The sequence below is a fragment of the Tamandua tetradactyla genome, chromosome 3, assembly GCF_023851605.1.
Source record: "Tamandua tetradactyla isolate mTamTet1 chromosome 3, mTamTet1.pri, whole genome shotgun sequence".
NCBI classification, from domain to species: domain Eukaryota; kingdom Metazoa; phylum Chordata; class Mammalia; order Pilosa; family Myrmecophagidae; genus Tamandua; species Tamandua tetradactyla.
In genome coordinates this window covers 82,268,773-82,288,836 of record NC_135329.1, presented here as the reverse complement: position 1 = coordinate 82,288,836, position 20,064 = coordinate 82,268,773, and the positions used below count along the sequence as shown (strand labels likewise).

Genomic DNA, 20,064 nt, shown 5'->3' with positions numbered 1-20,064 from the left:
ACAGTAGGGTCAGGTGGCTATCTCCTGGTCCCTGGGGCCTCCACATTTTCCTTCAGAAGCCTGCAGACTGTTTCTTTGTCTACCCACTTCACCAGGCACCACATGGAGGATTTTAGACACCTGAGTGGGACTGCAGAGTACCAAGCCTGGCCTGGCGTCCCTGCTTCTCACCAGGGCTTTGGCTGGCATTTGGACTAAGATAAATCAGATATTTTGGGATGAAATCCATGAAGCTAAAAAAGGGGTACTGAGAGAGGAAGGGGCCAGGAAAGCCAGAGAGAAATGGGTACTAAAAGAGATTCAGTGATGCCTGATGGCCTGTCTGCTCCTCACAAAGTCCCAGCTTCACGTCTGGGAAGGAAAGTCACTGTCACTTTATTCGACAAGACATGACACAGGTACCCATACTGCGTGTGCACAATGCTCACTGTTTCCTTTGTCACCTCCCTCTAAATGAGGGGCTGGGTCTGCTACCAGTGATGGAGGGAAGCTAACTAGGACTCTGGGCCATGCTGCTCTAGATGTGAACTGAGCATCACAACCTGGCTGGCAGGTCCTACTGATGAAACACTGGCCTCTAGACCTGCGCCACCCAGGAAAGGTTAGCCTGTGCCCCACTCCTGGTGCCCCTTGGCCTACTGCTTCTACACAGCCTGTTTTCTTTCTTGATTCCTGGCTTCCTTTCCTGGTTCTCAGAGAGGCTATGCTAGGGCCTTCCGACAGGGGCCCTTTCTGGACTGGTTTAGTCAGGCTCAGCATCCCCTCCTTAGCCCCACATACTGCCACAGAAGAGGGGTAAAGCAAGAGGGTCATCCCTGCCAGACAGGTTAAAAGGAGCCAACCTGGGCCAGGTCATAAACCAACTGGCATTCAGAGTGTAAGCAAGTACTGCACATCCAACAGAAGTGCCTGTTTGCTTGCTATAAGAGGAATGCCACAATTTGCCATGAGGTGCTGCCCACAAAGATTTCTGCCCTCCTCTGGCCAAAGCCACTCTTTCTGGGGCAGAGGCTTGGTCTTGCCTGTTCCAGGGGCCCTTCCTTACATGGTTTAGACCACAGAGGCAGAGACACCTAAAACTAAAATGAGGGTGAAGGCAGTTGCCCCCCCACCCCCCCACCCCCGATTCCCCAAACATTTGGAAGCTTCCAGGAAGACAACAGGTTGCCTGGATTTGAGGTGGTAGGGCAGACTTCAGAGAGGAAGCCCGGAAAGTTTAGAGGAGGGCAGAGAGCAGAGGTAGAGAGAAGCACCCACACAACGGGGCCAGGTTATGTACAGGGAAGCAGGTGGGATCCTGGAGAAGGGGAGGGGCTTGGGGAGAGGGAGAGGTGTTGGGAGTGCTGTAGGTGTACCCAAGAGGGATGGGAGGCACTTGGAGAGTGGGGAGGGTGTGCTCACGTGCTCTAAAAAGCAGGCGCCCAGCTCGCTAAGGTGCGGACAGTCCCTGTTGAACTTTTGCTCCAGGGCTTTCACGAAGTCCTTCTGGCAGCGGTAGATGTCCTCGATGTTCCCGAAGATGGTGCGCAGCTGCTCCTCGCTGAACATGTCAGCGCGCTTGCGGCACTGCCTGATGTAGCCCTGGGGGGTCAGGCACGGTCAGGGCGTTCCCGGGGCCCCCATCCCAGCGCGCCGGCGCGGGCCTCACCTCGCAGATGTCCCGCAGGTGCTTGATGTAGTCGCGCTCGGTGCTCAGTATCTCGTTGATGACGTTAGTGCGCATTTGGTCCTTGCTACTCGGCGCTGCACTTGGGCGCCCGGAGCCACCGTCTTCGCCCAGCCCGCCCACGCCCCTGTCGTCCCCGGCCCGCGGAGGTTCGTCGTCCCCGGGCTCGTCCTGGTTTACCCGCAGCTGAAAGCGATATGCGCGGAGTCGGCACCTCACCCTGCGGGTAAGTATCCCGCACTCAGAACCACGTAGACAGAGAACCAAAGAAGTTACCGCATTTGCGGGGTCTGATTAGCTGGGAGGGCTTGGAGGGTTGGGTAGGGGGTCCCGCGAAGAGGGAGAATATACAGTGCGCAGGGGCACGTCTGGGAAGCCCCCTGAGGCTCATGGATGTGCTGGTGTGGCACAGCCTGGTCTTCAGTGACTGCAGCCAAAGTGCTATTTGTAGACCACCTAGGGCCCCTGCAGAAGGTCTGTGCTCCCCAACTTTCCCTCCCACTCCAATCATGCCCCGAAGATGCTCAGAACTCAGAATCCTGAAGATCTGCAGGGCATCTGCTCCTGCCTGTGCCCTCTCCAGCCAGTGGCTGGGAAAAGCTTGGGGAACAAGTACATGATTTTTCAAGGGGGTCTGGGCACAGGGTTCTTGGCTGCAGGGAAAGCAGGGTTTGCTCCCTTTCCCCAGGGCTGAAGTCTCTCCTTCCCTGCTGCCCTGACAGGGTCTTCCTGGAGATACCACCTGGTTCCCTCCTATGGGACCAGAGACTAGCTTAGGTGGGATCTAGGCCCCTCAGCTGTGATGTCTTGGGCTGTTCCTTAACTTGTCTGTGCCTCACTCAGTTTCGTCACGTGTCCTGGGATGATCATGAGAATTAAATGAGATCATCCACTAGCTTGGCAAATTCTTGGTGAAATGTCACTTGTGGTGGTGGGATTCTACACATGCTGATTCCCCTGGGAGGGGCAGCCTCTGCCTCCTATGAGTTCTTTCTGACCCGCACTTCTCTCTGGTCCTAGGGGCCCACTGGAGGGCGATGGAGTGGGGAGGCACTCTGGTCCCACTCCCTGGATGGCTTGTTGACACCCACTGATCCCCCTAACACCTGTGCACAAGCCCACATGGGGGCTCCATGGCCAGCTCCTCAAACCTTTTCCCATGTGGCTCTTCACTGGCTGAGCCCCGCACTCAGAGTTCTGGGAGAGCCTCAAGCTGGGCCTTACCCGCACAAAGCTGGCTGGAAACCAGCCCTCGCCATCGGCCATGCGGCCCCACCACCACTCCCGGTTGGTGGCATCCATCACTTCGATGACATCCCCAGCTTTGAAGCCCAATTCTTGGTCATCCATGGTGACATGGTCCCAGAGTGCTTCAGCCCAGACCACGCTGCCATCACCAATCAGCTGCGGAGAGAGCCACGGACAGGCTGGTGAGTCCAGCAGGACTGCAGGGACCTACCCCCACCACGGGGGCTGCAGGATTGGACCTTACAGCAGCCCGGGACAGGGGGCCTGGTTCACTTTCAGAGGTGTGGATGGAAGCGCCTTCCAGGCCAGGAGCCCTTCAAGGGCAGGGTTGGGTTCCAGACAGCTCCTGAGAGCTGGAGAACGGATTAGTCATGGTGCCTGATGGAACATGGCCATCAGAATCTTGGGGAGCCACAGAGTCTTGGGGTGATGCCTCAGTGATCCCCTGCTCACTCTCTTGCTTGGTGCAGAGGTGCAGACTTTCCCCCACCTGGTGCTAGTGAAAAGACTGCTTGGTGATGCTGCAGCTAGAATTCTGCAAACCCCATTTCTGCCGTGTCAGCTGCTTCCTGTTAGGCTCCTCTGAGAGGCACTGGAGGGAGCCTGCAGGGCTGAGTAGGGACACGGGGCTCGCTCTCTCCTCCCACTTCTTGAGGACCTGCAGTTCCTGTGAGCTCACCCAGGTATAGCAGCCCCCCTCCCACAACAGCAGCAGAGCCCCTCTGCTGTGTGTAGGTGTTTTCTGTACTTTCCACAGTCCTTGAGATGCCCCTCCATGCCCCCACAGACACCAGTACCAGCTGAGCAGTGCCTCCTTCTCAGATTTTCAGGTCCCTAGTTCGTGGGATTCCAGGTGGTCATGATTCCATTCCCTCCCCTTTATTCCCCAGCACTAGGAGAGTGCTCTCAGCTGCTGCCACTGCGATGCTGCAGGCACCTCTTTTCATTCTTGTCGCTCCCTTCCAGTCACGTGGGTAGTTTCTATCTCCTGAATGAGTCCTGGTTGAGACAGCCTCTCCAGCCAATACCCATGGGAGCATGCGTCTGCCCAAGAGACAGGAGCCCACCTGTTTCCCAGTGGCTCCAGTGACACAATCCATTTTGTCCACTGAACCACAGATGTCTTAGGGCATGGGATGGGGACTGGGTGGGGGGGTGCAGGTCCCTGCCCCAGTTCACTCACCAGAACCTTAACTCTATGGATGTATAAATGTGCTTAAGCATTATAGTGTGGATTCTGGAGAAATGGTAGTTCTGAGTTTCCTCTCTAGGCACAGCTCTCTGACATGACCACGCCAGTACACACTCTGATTCTTTATGGCTCCCTGGATGTTACACTTTAACCTCTCAAGTAGGATTTGCTAGATTGTAAGGTGGTGGCTGTCACACTCGGTTTACACCAGCTGCACACGTGTGTTGGGAAGCACGAAGGGATGTGCGAACTCCAGGCAGGGATGTGAGGGTATGTGGAGTGAAGGCTGTCCTATACAACCCCAACACCCACTTTCCTTCCCCAGGTGGCCCCTGCCTGAGAGTAATGGGTCACGTATATTTTCCTCTCTTCCCAGTCTCCCTCCAACGTGCCCCGGGCAGAAGCCCCTTGTGGATGGCCTGGCACCCACCTACTCTATCCTGCCAGCCCTCAGAGAGAGGCATAGCTTCCAAGAGGAGGTAATGAGCTTTGAGCAAAAGCCAAACGCTTTTCTAAGACACCCCGGCATGGATATGGACATGACCCTCCATCCCCAGCCCCCATCCTGCCCAGCCACCCTGGGAGCCCTTGGGGAAGGGGCTGGCCCTGGTCACCTCTGCTGCAACACATCTCTGCTCAGGGCTCTGCAATGAGCAGGTCCTCTGACCTTGACTCCCATCGGTGCCCCAGAAAATCATAGCCTGGGCTGCATAGTGCTTGTGTTGACCCCTCATTGGAGGTACACCAACCAGTGCTAGCAATGCTATGAATCATTCATCTGGGGTTTGCAAGCTGGGAAAGTAGCCTCCTCACATGCTCTGCTCTCTGCTTTTGGTGTGAGTTGCTGCCTTGCACTGAGAATCCTGAGTTTTTTGCTCATCCAGAAAAAAAGAAAACCCCTAAATCCTGAAGCTGAACAAACATCTATTTATTTTTCCACATCAGCTCATGCCCCACTTTGCCCCCTGGAGCCCCTCCTGGTCTCCTAGGCAGAAAGGATGTGTCCTTCATTGTGCTCAGACACCTTCACTGCAGCTTTACCATGGTGTGGGTGGGTCCCCTCCTGGGGAATTTGCTTTCTCAGGGTAGACTTCTCCCTTCGTGTTCACATGGCCAGCAGTCAGTTCTCCCCATGTGGCTGTGCTGTTTCCTTGTGTCCCTGAGACATCCAGTGTGGTCCCTGCACTGGTGGGAGAGTACCCACTGTGGGGTTTGTGAGAATTGAACTACAGTCTATTACTTGAGCTCGTGCACACAACAGCACAGTAAGATAAGGCTGCTCTCACCTCTGCCCAGGAAGCTGCCTGTGAGGGGCCAGGTATGGGAGGTGAGTTCCGCCTTGCCTAGTGACATGCCCAGACACAGGAGCTCAGACATGTTGGGGGACACTGCTCGATGCAGAGACCAGGGCCAAAAGAGCAAAGGTGAGGGAAAAGTCTAATGTGTCAGACTCATTAGTCCAGATGGCAGGTCTGGGATAGGGCAGTAATGGGGTGTGGAAGAGGGAGGGAGGCTACAGGGGCTTAAGGGAGCCAGAAAGGGTGGGAACCATGGGCTGCAGGGAAAGGAGTCCTAAAGGAAGCACAGACTAACCTCACCAAGCCCTCTATGCTATCAGACTTCTGTGTGCGTGCGTGTGCTTACACATGCATTTGTGTCTGCATATGTGTATATGTGTGCATGTGTGTACACACGGGACATCTGTAACTGTTTACCCCCAGAGGAGGTGTGCTAGGACACAAGCGGGGGCTATTCCTGGAGCCCCTAATGGGAAAGTAATCCTGTCCTCTGGGCCCTCCTGCCCCCATGGAAGCCCCCTAGGAGCTGAAGTATGACTGGCCAGGCCTGGTCTTTGCTGTGGAGCTGAGTTGCACACCCCCAACCCCTGCCCCAAGTCCTGAGCTGGTGAGTGCCAGGATTAACCCAAGCAAATGAAGTGCTTAGGAGGGTCTGTGCAGAATTCATGCCTCCGATGGCTCAGTTTATTTCCCCATGGATGGAAAATGCCACTCTTAGGGTTCAGGAAGCTGTTTAACTGTCCCTGCATTCCCAGGGTGGGTTTTGGGAATGCTCTCTGCAGCACTTCCCAGCTCTGTGGGCAAACCAAGCTAGATGGTGTATTTATTCTGTTTTTAATAGACCAACACATGACAAAGACCAAAGGGATCGTGGGGGAGGACACAGTCCATGGTCCTGAACCCCAGCTCTGACCCTGGCTGCCAGACTTCCGACCAGCTGCTACCACCTACCCAAGGCAATACTGAGGTGTGGGGAGGGGCAGGTGACCAGGGCTGGAACAGCTCCCCCATCCCCCCACCCTATGGGACCATCTCTTCTCTGTTAGGGGAGCTGCTCCAGCTGTCTGTCTTTGATGGAGCATAGCAAGAGGCAGCTGAGGAGACAGGCCCGGCCCCCAAGGATCATCCTGGTTTATGAGCTCTGGTCTTAGCCTGTGACAGTCTGACCCTGTTGTGGTCTGCTCTATCCCCGGTACTTGTCCTTTGCTGGGCATTCTCAGCACAAGCACAGTCCCCTCCAGGGCTGCAGACCATATCCATAATCAGGACCTCACAGGCATGCTGCAGAATCATGCCACCCCTGGACATCATAGAGAAAAGTTCTGTGCCAGGTGGACCCCAGCCTAAGGTCTGACTATGCCACAGTCCAGCCCTGCTCCTGCCTGGGGACCCAGCCTGAGGTCTGACTGTGACTGTGTCACCCCTCAGCCCTGCTCCTGCCTGGGCATCACAGGCCAAGGTCCAGCACACTCTCACAGGCACACACTTGGCTTTTTTTGAGTACAAGAGTCCAGAGACATAGTTCATATGACATCAGACACCCTCAGCCTCCATAAGGCCCAGGGTAGGCCAGGACTTGTCCAGACAGGTTCCTAGGCCAGGCTCTTTCTGGTGCAGCACTGTCTTCAGCTGCCCCTGAAGCCAAGAGTTGGTTAAGTGGGCTCCACGCGGTGGGACTCACACTGCCATAGAGAATGACCGCCTTCGGGCACAGGGACATTATGTGTGGGTAAGGAGAGTTTCCCAAGGAGGTAGGCAAGCTCATGAGGAGACAGGCAGGGGTAGAGCCAGCCCCTTAGCTGCTCTCTAGGCGTCCCTCCTAGGCCTACAAGACTGTAACATACCCCAGGAGTCTCATGCAGGTGTGACAATACTGGCCCCCTGTGCCTGTTCCGAATCAGCCACGTGGCGACCACCCCCAGCCTTGCTATCCCAGTCCTCTCTAACCTCCTGCAGGATGGTGGCGCCTGGCTCCTGGGGGGGGGGATCTCCCACAGCGGGGGGTCCAGAGGGCTGACCTGTGTGCAGTGGGGGTGCTGATGGAGGCTTGCGTAGTAACCGCAACGAGGTGCCCGTGCATCTTCCGCCAAGGTCTCTAAGCACACCCAGACATCCCTACCGACTCCACCCACCCCACAACTAACGCCACAGAGCAGCCGCTTGATGTGCGTGCTCACACCCACAGCCAAGCCATGTTAGTCCCGCACATCAGGATACAGAAGGAATCCCATCGCTCGCGCAGCCATGCTCCCCTCCCCCGCCACCGGCACAGCCCATGCATCCCATGGAACCCCCACCCCCATCCCCATCAAGACCCTACACCTGTGCAGGTGGGGCTAGGCTCTAAGAGGGGTCTGTCCCTGCCCTCCCTTCACCTGTGGTCCTGCGCAGAGGCCGGGGGCCATAGGGCCCGGAGTAGCCTCACTCTGGGCAGGGAAGCCAAGGGCTGCGGCGGCGAAAGGGGCCAGCTGGCTCGCCTGCCGAACCCCCACTCACCCCGGCCGGTCCGCCGCCGCCTCGGCCGGTCAGCGGAAGGCCAGCAGGAAAATGAGCACGACGTTGATAAAGATGAGCAGGGCCAGGATGGCAGAGACCACCACGCGCTGCGCCCCGGGCGTCAGGTTGCAGCACAGTAAGGCGTGCAGCGCGGTGCCGTGCGGGCCGCCGCGGCGGGCAGGGGGCCCCTGCGCCATGGCCCGAAGCGCCAGTCGGTGGGCGCCGCCGGGGGAGCCGGAACGAAGCGGCCGGATCGGCCGCAGCCGGAGCCGCCCGGGGGAGGAGCCGCCTCTGCAATCCGCCGGGCCTGCGCGTGGGGTGCCGGGCTGCCGGGAGCCGGGCAACGAGGGTCGGGCCAGGGGCGCGGGAGAGGTGGGGGCTTGGAGCTGCCGGGATAGGTCTGGGGGCGCGGAAGAGGTCGGGGCGTGGGAATGCGGAGACGCAGGGCAGGGCGCTCCTGCAAGCAGCAGCCGGCGATCTGCTGCCGTTGCCAAGGCGCCGAGCCCTAGCAACCCAACCGGCAAGTCTGCTGGGGGTGACGGTGCCGGGAGGTGGAGGGGGTCGGAGGGAGCGCGTCCACCCGCCGGCGCTTGTCCTCGCCGATGGAGGGTGTGGAAGGAGAAAACGCACGCGCTAGCCCGGCACGCCGAGGCCACGGCGGGGCTCAGGGTGCTGTGGGGATTTCACGAACAGAGAGACGGACAAACACCTTGTGCCCCGGCACACGCTCAGCCCGGTCCCCTACCCACCCCACCCCCTCCCGCCCCAGGACGGATAAGTAAATGCTCTCACGCGTCAGATAATTTGCTCAGCCGTAAAGTCACGTGCCAATGCCCGAGAGGCCGGGCCAGACTCCGGACCTTCCTTGAGGGATTCGTGGTCCAGCTGAGGGGCCCCAGGAACCACTCGGCGCCGGCCTGCCCAGCACCCAGCGTTTTGTTCCTTTGGGAGAAGCAGGCGGCTTCTTCAGTCGCTTTAAAAATAAAGATCCTGTGTCACATATGCGTGGGGGCTCCAGAGCCTGTAGCCACACCCCATAGGTGTCAGAGCCCACGTGCATGCGTCGCTCACTGGACTCTGTCACCATTCCCATGCCCCTCTCATAGGGGAGAATGCCGCAGGAGGGAGCACCACGGATCCTGAGCTTAGGACTTCCTGAGCCCTGCAGGGAGTGGGATTCGGGATTGAGGGGATGACACCCAGGAAATGCATGCTATGCCTTTGTAGTTACGGATGTTAGGGAGATGTGTGCCCACAAGGTTTCCATGTGCCTTTGGGTTTGGCCATCCTGTGAGGACCCGAAAACAAGGTGGATGCCAGGGTTATGTGGATGCCTGGCATGTGCACATGCATAGAGGAGATGGGTGGGTCGGTATCTGTGTATCTCCACATGTGGGAACCTATGTGTGTCCACGTTTGGGAACCTGTGCATGCATGTGTATGTGCAGGTATTTTTGTCTGTATGTGGGTACCTGTGTGCACACATGCACCTGTGTGTGTGTGGCAGTGTGTGTGCACTCATGCATGCATCTGTGTGTGTGTGTTCATGTGCATGCACATGTGGGCACCTGTGTAAATGGCAGAGGAGGGTCTGTCCTGTGTCCAGAGAGGCTGTCTACCTTCCTCAGGTCTGCTGTTTCCGACCAGTTCTTCAAAGAAGTCTTGGGTTCAAAATTTGGTTCCCCAAACTCTAAGGAGATTGTGGGGATCAGACAGCAGTCAAAGGGTTCCCACCACCCTAAAACTCCAGCCCTTGTCTCGTAAGAGATGCATTCCTATGGGGTGGGGAGTGGGGGTGGCTCAGTACCCTTACTTGATCCCATGTTCACGTTACCTTCATGGTTCTTGAGCTACCAGTCACCGTAGAAGGCCAGTGCAGAGGGCTGCTGGGCACATGTCAGGGCGCCTGCTGCAGTGGGGTGCTCAGGGTATGAGGTTAACGGCACTCTGCCTGGCCACTGTGCCCATGTGGGCATGCTTTAGCCCTGGGCTTACTGTCCAGTTCCACAACCAGGCCTCCTCGACACCCACAAGAGGGCCTCCACCTAGGGAGTATTGGGCCCTGGGTCTCCAACCTGGGCCAGGACAAGGGCTGAGAGGTGCCCCTGCTATGCTGAGGACCCTGGTCTATTAATAGACCTCCTTGTTAGAGGTAATGGCCCCAGTTTGAATGGCAAATTGTATGGCATCTGCTCATCTGTGCCTGCTCTTTAGTTGAGGCATCAACTAACAGAAGCAGAGACAGAGCCACCACCAGAATGCTGCAGACTTCAGAGAAAGCACGGCCAGCAGATACCTTGATGTTGTTATCAAGGACAACTAACCTGCAGACCGAGAGCCAATAAATTCCTGTTGTTGAAGCCAGTCAGTCTAAGGTATTTGTCATCGCAGCTCCAGCAAACTGAGACAGAAAGGGTGCTAAACTTAAGGGACAAGAGCAGCATCCCGTTTTTTCCAGTTAACTTGAATATAGACCTTTGAACCAAATCAGGGAAGTAATTCTCTAGTCAGCCAAAACAGGTGTTCTAAAATTCATATGCTGAATTAACTTCATTTCCCTGACAAATGTGCTCCTCTGCGGGAGCGTATTTGTTCATTTAGAGCACCCTGATTATTGGTTTTCCTAATCCAAGCAGCTTTGAATGAACAAATCATCGAAGACTGAGGGCCCTCAAAGTCAGCTCATCACCAGCAGCAAGATATGACAAAACATAATTTTGCCATCACGTAGCAGACACAAAATTATGAAAAAAAATCTGAAAACACAGCATCTACGGTCAAACAAATAACCCCACATGTCTTTGGAGCTTTACAAGCTTTCTGCTGATGTTAGGTTGAGTGAGAAGCCACCATGTCAAGGTCCTGTTCATTCTCCACTCCATTCCTCATGTAACCTCCTGGTTGTCTCATTTTCCTGCTCTATAACAGGCTCCACAGCTAGTCGAAGGAAGGATGGAACACACAATCAGGGCTAGAGGCCCCAGTGCTTTCTCCCTGCCCCCACCCGTAATACCCATGCTGCCTCCTGCCAAGGCCAAGTGCCAAGGCTGAGCATGGCAACCTGAGCCTTCCAGAAAAAGCAAAACCATTATCTGCACACTTTGCTTAAGATAATATGATTTTAGAAAACCTACTGTCCAAAATGGAGTGCTCCAAATAAAAAAGAAGAGGGTGAGAACATAGGATTAGGAATGAGAAAAAGAGAGAGGGAGAGTCAAGGTCTCAAAATTTCACTCTCCTTGGAGAGTACAAAAAGAGAACTTGGTACGGGAACCAGATTAAGAGATGAGGTTAATCAGTCATTTCTTCTGCTTAAGTCAAATAGCACAATATGGTGATTGTTACGCATAGTTGTCATAGCAACAGCAATACTTCTGGGTTCTTGGCATCAAAAGGAAAGAAATCAGTTTTCACTTGCCTGGCTCTGAACCCTGCTCGACAGGCTGGAGGGTCCAGGGGGCCTAATAGGACTGGGAAGCTGCTCCCCCCCCCCCATAGCAAACGGAGCCCCTTCTGTGCTGGGAGGATGGCTTTACGGGGTGCTACTTGGTGACAAACACCATCAGCCAAGCAGCACCACTGTACTGTAGGCTAAGCTGGGCTGGGCTGGGCTGGCTCAGCCAGGGCAGGGGGGACAAGCTGCTCCTAGATGCCACTTCTTACAGTGATGGCAAGGACTGAAACTACCAGTCCACCTTCGTCTACTTGGATGGTAGTAGACGACATCAAGTGAGGGAGAAACAGAGGCCTCTGTAAGTGTGCTGGAAATCACCCTGACAGCCTACCCTCCTGCCCCATGCAGCCCTGAGCCCTACCTCATTGATGGCCAACTGCTCACCACCCCCTCCAGGGTGACTGTAGTGGTGGCAGGAGCTGTGCATATCCTCGTACAGGTCCTCCTCACTGCCAGCCTCATCAGCATGCATCGCCTTGTCCAGAGCTCCGTCGGGCATCACTGCAAAGAGAGAGCAGCTTGGAAAGGAGGAGCTCGGCTTGAAGAGGCAGGGGTAGGGGAGAGGGAGGTGAGAAGGAGGAGATGCAGGAAAGGAGAAGAATCTTTTGAGGACTATCTGGCTTTCCCTGAGAGGAGGGAGAAGGTCTGGGAACTAGTTTCTCAAATCACCCTCGTAAAAATGTGGTCTCGTTGTCAGACTGCACTGGCTGCTTTCTCACCACCAGTTCACACTGCCCTAGGTTCAGTCCACATCCATCCAGGGAAGAGGAAACACAAAACGTCATAGCAGACACTTGAGTCTCCTCCAGCTAAATGCAATTCAAGACCATTTTCCAAGTGTCAAATATGGCCTAAGGCCCTGAGTAAGTTAACAAAAATCGCTATGAAATAAACATATTTTCAAAGAAAATGTACAGAATGCACATGCAAGCACAATTTGACTATTAATCAAATGAATGCTGGGGGTTTCTAGTACCCTGTCTAGAAAAAGAACATCAGCAACTTAATTTGTGCAGAATATGTAATTAAGTGGATTGTAAATATTTGGAAATGGATAGAGGTGATGGGAACACGTTATAGTGCGTGGAACTGACAGAGATTATATGTGGGTGCAATTGTGGTTGAAAGGGAAAGTCTAGGGTCAGGTATGTCGCTGGAAGGAGAGCCAGAGGATGAGACATGGGACTGTATAACACAGTAAACCCATTTAGGGTGAAAATGTTCTAGAATTAATTGTGAATTAATTATTCTAGAAGACAGTGATTGTACACTTTAGATGGATTATACAGTATATAAATTCATCTCAATAAAACTGCTTAAAAAAATAAAAACCATCAGCAGTATCTCGGAATTCCCCTATCAATCGCATTCCCCTCTTTCCCCTTTGGGAACATCCAGTATTTTGAATTTTTTTTGTAAATCATTCTCACACTTGCCTTTGTTTTTCCATTTATTTATGCTCAGTTTTGCCTGGTTTTGACCTTATGTACATGGAACCATCCAGGAGCTATTCTCTGATTGGCCCTTTTCACTCAACTGCTTGTGTAGCTGTGATTCATACATTTGCACTGATTCCCAGAACTGCATTTTATGAATATTAAACATTTTGCATATCCATTGGACTGCTGGAGAAAAGTGGGTTGTTTTCCATGTTGCTATTTTGAACACTGTCATTGTGGCTCTGGACACACCTCCTGGTGAACGTGTCCAAGAGTTTCTCTCTGATGGTGCTTCTTAAACTTTTTCCATTATCTCCCCACTAAGAAGGTCTTTCAGATATCGTTTTCTTAATTGCCCTGCTTCGTGAAAAGTTTTGCTATGACAGATACCTATGGTTTATGTACTGTGGCCATTTGGAGGGCCTCAAACCACTGTGACATCTAAGATTCCACACTCCCCCCTCCCAAGAACCAATTTCACTCCCTTAGGTGAAATTATCACCCATAGTTACAAGTGTGACATTGGTTCTTAGAGTATTCCCAATAGTCTTACAGAGTTGTTCTACCAACTGAGAATGCAGGGGGCAGCATATGCATTTCCCCAATCACCCCAATTCCTGGCCAACTCTTGGGACTGCCATTGTTGGTTGGTGGCTATGAGGTGGTGTCTTACTATGATTTTAATGTACATTTCTCTGATTATTAATAAGCTGAGCATTTTATCTACATTTAAGGGTTATTTGTATTTCTTTCTTTCTGAGAAATACCCATTTTCCTTTTGAATTGTTTAACTTTAACCTAATCATTGATGTAAATATTGTGTATACACATGTAGCCATACACTTGTACACACACATACACTCATATTCACACACATACTTGTGCACATATACACACACCTATTTTCCCTCCTCCATACACACAGCTATTTTCCCTCATACAGGTGACAAAGGATACTAAACATTTGTCACCTATATGTATTGCAAGTATCTTCTCCCAGCTGGTAGCCTGTCTTGTCATTTTCTTCAAAAGTGCCTTTTCCCCTACCTTGGATTTTATTGAGTTGGAGGTTACAGTAGTGTTCTTGAGCTGGCTCACATGCATGTGGCCAGCTGGGCTCCGGGCTGCTCTATGCAAAGCTGGGGTGCATGCTAAGGAAACCAGGCAGTTCAGGGGCTCTGTCAGCCCTTTCAGGCCTCCAGCTGAGCTTGTCTCAGTCAATGCTTGTCTCTATAGCATGAGTAGGGACTCTAAATGAGAAACATCTAATGGGGGCACATCTGGGCCCCTGCATTCTTTGCTTCAGATACATCCATCTCTCCATCCCAAAGTCAACTCTTGTCACAGTACAAAAGAGACACTTTATTGGGATTTCTTCTTATAGGAAAGCTAACTTGGAAACATGGGGAAGTGGGAAACATGGAGCAATGACAGGAATGCTGGCAAGCAGATCTCCTGTCTGGGTGTCTGCAGCGAAGACACTTGAGCTAGATACCTGGGGCCTGGAAGAAACTGTGTCCTGCAGGCAGTCCTCTTCTCTAGGAACCAAAAGCCAGGGACAGAAGCAAACTGAATCCCCTCATCACCCTACCCACCAGTTCTTAGATAATGACCTAAGGAAATAAGTTTATAATTAGAGGACAGTTTGGAGAATACACACTATTCACAGAGGAGTAAGGAAGGTGAGAAAAGCCACTCAGCACAGAATTGAAACAATTTGAGGAGTTCCTAATCCTTTTTACTCTTGATCCCGCCCTGGTAGGGATACACAGGAGTTAGAATTTCCTGGGGAGCCTAAGGTGACACCAAGACAAGTTACAGGACTTTGCTGTATGCATGATTTCTAGCCATAGCTAAGGTATGACTCCTGCTTTGGCCTAATCCGGAGAGGGGCTGCTCAGAAGAGCAGATGGTCCCTGTCTGCTGACTTACGTGGAAGGCCTGTAGTCCATGAGCCTCGGCCTGCCCAGCCACATGAGTGTTCCAGAGCAGTGGGCAGCTTGAGCAGGGAGGACAAGGCCAGCTTTCTATGGTAGCTCAGCAATGAACTGAGACAAGTTGATGTCAGGGCCCAGCGGGTGTCCCTTCAGGCCAGGGAGGCTGATTTTGCATTGTGTCCATATCCAGCCTCCGGTTAGAGAATGACTGGTTGAAAGGCCAGGGACCTGTGACTTAGGGGAACCTATGTTAAGGAGCTCCATATTTGAAGGGGGCAGCTGCTGAAGGGGTCAACTGAGGAACTGGGGATACTCTCCAGTGGGGTGATGCTGAGCTCCACTAGTCCCAAGGAGTTAGGAAGGGGGCCAAAGGCACCTGGGAGGGTTCATACTGGTCTGAAATCTAGATACCCCCCTCCCCTGCACCCCAACCACCTTGGTTAAGAGTGTGAGCCTCCAGTATTGAAGGGTCATGGAGAGACAGATCTGCTTGAGCTACAGGAGATGTCCAGGCTTCCTAGAGTCACAGGTTCCCAGTCTTTCAGCCAATAGTTCTTTTTTTTTTTTTTAAACTGAGAATATTCACACATGCACAGTCCAACCATATTATGCAATCAGTGACTCACGATATCATCATATCGTTGTATATTCTTCACCATGCTCTTTTCACTCCAGAAAAAGAAATAGAAAAAAAAAGAACTCATACATCCCATATGCCTTACCCCTCCCTCTCACTGACCCACAGTATTTCAATCTAACCAATTTTTACCCTTCATCTCCCCCTATTATTTGTTTATTTACTGTTCTAGTTTGCTAGCTGCTGGAATGTAATATACCAGAAACAGAATGGCTTTTAAAAAGGGGAATATAATAAGTTACTAGTTTACAGTTCCCAAATAAAGCAAGTCTATAGAAATGTCCAATCAAAGGCATCTATCCAGGGAAAGATACCTTAGTTCAAGAGGGCCGATGAAGTTCAGGCTTTCTCTCTCAAGTGGAAGGGCACATGGTGAACATGGTAAGGGTTTCTCTCTCATCTAGAAAGACATGTGGTGAACATGGCATCATCTGCTAGCTTTCTCTCCTGGATTCCCTTCACAAAGCTCCCAGGGAGGCGTTTTCCTTCTTCATTTCCAAAGGTTGCTGGCTGATGGACTCTCTGCTTCTTGTGGCTATGTACTTCTGCTCTCTTCAAATCTTTCTCATTCTCCAAAATATTTCCTGTTTTATAGGACTTCAGAAACTAATTAAGACCCACCCAAATGGGTGGAGACATGTCATCACCTAATCCAGCTTCAAAACCACTCTTGATTGGGTTACATCTCCAGGAAGATGATCTAATTACAGATCCAAACATACAGTATTGAATAAGGATTATTCTGCCTTTATGAAATGGGATTTTGATTGAAACATGGCTTTTCTAGGGTCCATACATCCTTCCAAACCAGCACATTTACTTAAATATCTTTATTGACACATCTTCACATACATTCATTCCATACATGGTGTATAATCAGTGGCTCACAATATCATAATATAGTTGTGTATTATACATCACCATGATCATTTTTTTAGAACATATTTTTAAATTTTTTATCCTTATTTTTTTGTCACTCATCTGTCCAAACCCTGGATAGAAGGAGCATCAGACACAAGGTTTTCACACACAGTCACAATGTAAAAGCTATATATTTATACAGTCTTCTTCAAGAATCAAGACTATTGGAACACAGTTAAACAGTGTCAGGCACTTCCCTCTAGCCACCCCAATACACCATAAACTAAAAAGGGATATCTATATAATGTGTAAGAATAACCTCCAGGTTAACCTCCTGACTCAGCAATCTCTCAGCGACTGAGACTTTATTTTGTCTCGTTTCTCTCTTCCCCATTTTGGTCAAAAAGGCTTTCTTATTGTGATGATGCCAGGTCCCAGCTCATCCCTGGGAGTCAGGTTCCACATAGGTAGGAGGGCAATAAGTCACCTTGCCAAATACCCAATTGTTCTTAATGAGGGTCTTCAAAGGTCCTCCTTCCTCCTAGGAACAGCCAAGCTAGCACACAGGTTTCATGAATGTGCTAGACCAGGGACCTCTATGGCTCACTGGGAAGTATGGTGGCTATCTGAGAAGAGCACCTTGGATGGATGATCCAAACATGGAGGGAGTAGATGATGTTTCCTTTGGGACTGGCTCATCTCTCTCCTCTCCCGTGGTTTAATCAGAAGCATTTCAGAGACACACCGAGCTGAGGACTCGAGCCCACTGTGGGACTTCTTGGGTCTTGCAGTGGGAAAGCAGGACAAATCCTCCCAGGAGTGAGATGACGCCTCTGTAAAAGATGGGGAGTGGGAAGAACCCGTTTCCACGGGTGGGCTTTCTACTTTGATGGGTCATGCTAAGTGTGGCATTTCCTCCCCAAGTTGAATCTCTTCCTCCTTGATGGACAGGACCAGACACAAAGGAGACAACTCTTCTCTGAGCAGAAAGTTCTCCTTCATTGGTCTTGCAATGAAAAGAGGGGTTATTCTTTCCTCAGCTGGCTGCACCTAGGGGGCAATGTGAACTCACCTGCTATGGTGGACAAGCTCTGAACTCAAGGGGCAATGGCATCTTCACTGAAGGCTGCAAACCAGTGAATGGTTCACTTAAGAACTGGATGGACACCATGTATACGTTGACCCAGGGTAGCAGTGTCTTTATCTCTGGCATGCACCCAGGGGAAGTTCAGTTTTGATGGTTACATTCTTGTAGAGCTCAGGAGTGTGTCATTTCTGCTGCTAAAACACCTGGTCCAACATCTATAGCGATTGGCACTGGGGTAAATAGTCCAAAAGGAGACCCTGCCATTGGCAGATATCCCCCAAACAAACACATCATGGAGAGAAAGTCTGCAGCAAATGGTATTCTTCCAAGCCCAGCTTGGCCATGTTCTTAACATAGGGTAAATGATCGTCTGTCTAACTACAGATGTTTTTCAAGGTCATATGCTTATTCTTCACGCTATTAGTGGTGAATGGTATCATGGACATGTAAGAGTGAGGTAGCCACTCAGATCCAGAGTCCTGAGGAGATGTGGTTGCTCCTGAACCTTCACCTGACTGCTCCAGGTAATGATTCTCCTTCCTCTCCATTTCTGGTCTGAAGCTGCAGAAGCCCAGTCCATCAGAACTCATCTCTCCAAGCCACTGGATCTTGATCCAGCAGTTGTTGATAGAATGCAGTTACTGCATCATGGCCAGCACAGCTTTCCCATCTCTGCCTGGAAAGGGCTCCGGGTGCTCAAGGAAGAGTCATGCCCTTTGCTGCGTGCTTTAGTCCCAGAGTCTCAGTTATCACTTCTGTCCTCTTGTCATTATTGCTGGTTTTCTGGAAGCTGGGACCCTGATGGAAAAATGGGGGCTGAAGAGGATGGATTTGTTGAGTGTAGATGCTGCTCTCTTTTCCTTGGGTGGTCAATGCTTTAATGAGGCTCTGGATCTTGGCACTTTTGGGGATGGTCAGCACCTGGGGGTTGGGCATGGTGGGGTGGTTAATAATCTCGGTCCCTCCTGGCAATTTGCAAGAGCTGAACTCTTCCACCTTCTTGATGATGTGTTTGGCCAGGCTCCTGTCAGGCAGGAGCCTCTTAAGTTCCTCCTTTGATGTTTCATGTGGGATATTTTTAACAGGAAGAGGGCAGCCTCTGTCTGTTGAGAACAGTGGCTGCAGGGGGCTGGTTTTCATTATGAATCTGTGCTCTCGTACTTCATTGAAAATGACAAGCACAGACTCTGTCAACTGCAGAGAATAAGCTCTGGGCTCCTTGAAACTGGGAGCTCAGCCAGGATCCTGGATAGGGACTGGTGTCAGGCTAGCTGGATCCCTGGTGGTGTAGAAGGGGTGGGGAATCCCAGGGCATCCCCAGAGGGGAGGGGTCCTGGGCTGGGGTCAGGACCAGCACCCATTTTAAGATACCTTTTGAATAGAAATTTTTAATTTTAATATAGACCAGTTTGTCAACCTTGTCCTATACGATGTATATGTTTGTGTTTAGGAAGTTCTTCCCTACTTAAAAGTTACAAAGATATTCTTCTCTGGTATTCTCTAATATTTTATAGTTTTTATTTTTACATTTAAGTTTTTAATTCACATGGAAATGGTTTCGTGTAAGGTGTGAGGTTGGAATCCAAATCCATTTTTTTCTGTAAGGATAATCAGTACCATGAGGTAGTCCTTTCCTCATGGATCCACAGTGTCTGGTCTTCTCTGTCCTTAAACCAAGCTTTGATACAGGTGGGTCAGCATCTGGACTCTACAGTGGTAGTAGAATCATGGTGCCCAAAAGTGTCTGCACCCTAATCCCCAGAACATGTGAATATGTTACATAACTTGGAGATGGAACTGAGGCTGTTAGTCTGCTAACCTTCAGATAGGGAGACTATCCTGAATTTTCTGGGGTAGGGGGCAGGGTAAATAGGAGGGTCATTAAATGATAAAAGAGGGAGGGAGATGGGCGGGTGTTGGACTGATGCAATGTAGGAAGCCCTCCACCAGCTTCTGCTGACTTTGAAGATGGAGGGATGCACCAGGACACAAGGAATGTGGTTGGCCTCTAGAAGTTGGAAAAGGCAGGGGAACAGATTATCCCTGTGTAATCTGAATTATGTACTTCAGAAGAAAAAAAATGTTCTTAATTTCAGTCTCATTTCTGTAGATGTGAACCCACTGTAAATAGGGACTTTTGAAGATGTTATTTTAGCTAAGGTGTGGCCAACTAAATCAGGATGGATTTGCTAATTTATTTATTTATTTTGTATGCTGTATGGTGGGGTCACATTTCATTCTTTTTCCATGTGAGTATCCCGTTATTTATATATCAGCACCATTTGTTGAATTTTTTGTTTGTTTGCTTTTGTGAGTTCATTTTTTTTTCTTTCTTTCTGGGAAGTGATGGGCCAGGAATCGAACCCAGGTCTCCTGCATGGCAGATGAGAATTCTACCACTGAACTACCCTTGCACCCCCTATTTATTTGTTTTTAATCTGCAGATTTTGTTGAGATAATTCAAATAGCCTATCCAAAATAAACACTCAATGTTTCACAATATCCTTACTTACTTGTACAATCTTTATCACTCTCAGTTTTAGACAATTTTCATTGCTCCAAAGATAAAAATAATAGCTAGACACACACCCCAGAGAGAAAATCCCAAATTCCTCTTAATGCTTATCCCCCTCAATAATTAAAAAATATACATTTTTATTGAGACATTGTCACACACCATACAGTCCATCTAAGTATACCATCAATGGCTCAAATATCATCACCTAATTGTGTATTTGTTATAAATTTT

General features: G+C 50.9%; 1 protein-coding gene and 1 pseudogene across 1 annotated transcript in view; both read right to left on the bottom strand.

Annotated features, from left to right (window-relative positions):
* LOC143677453 (rho guanine nucleotide exchange factor 4-like) overlaps positions 1 to 20,064 on the bottom strand; it is a 145,187-nt gene that overhangs the window by 7,629 nt on the left and 117,494 nt on the right. The window contains 4 exon segments of the mRNA XM_077153418.1: positions 1,402 to 1,581; positions 1,649 to 1,852; positions 2,891 to 3,070; positions 11,716 to 11,855. Coding sequence (XP_077009533.1) covers positions 1,402 to 1,581; positions 1,649 to 1,852; positions 2,891 to 3,070; positions 11,716 to 11,855 — 704 coding nt within the window.
* Positions 16,013 to 19,089, bottom strand: LOC143676194 (forkhead box protein M1 pseudogene; annotated as a pseudogene).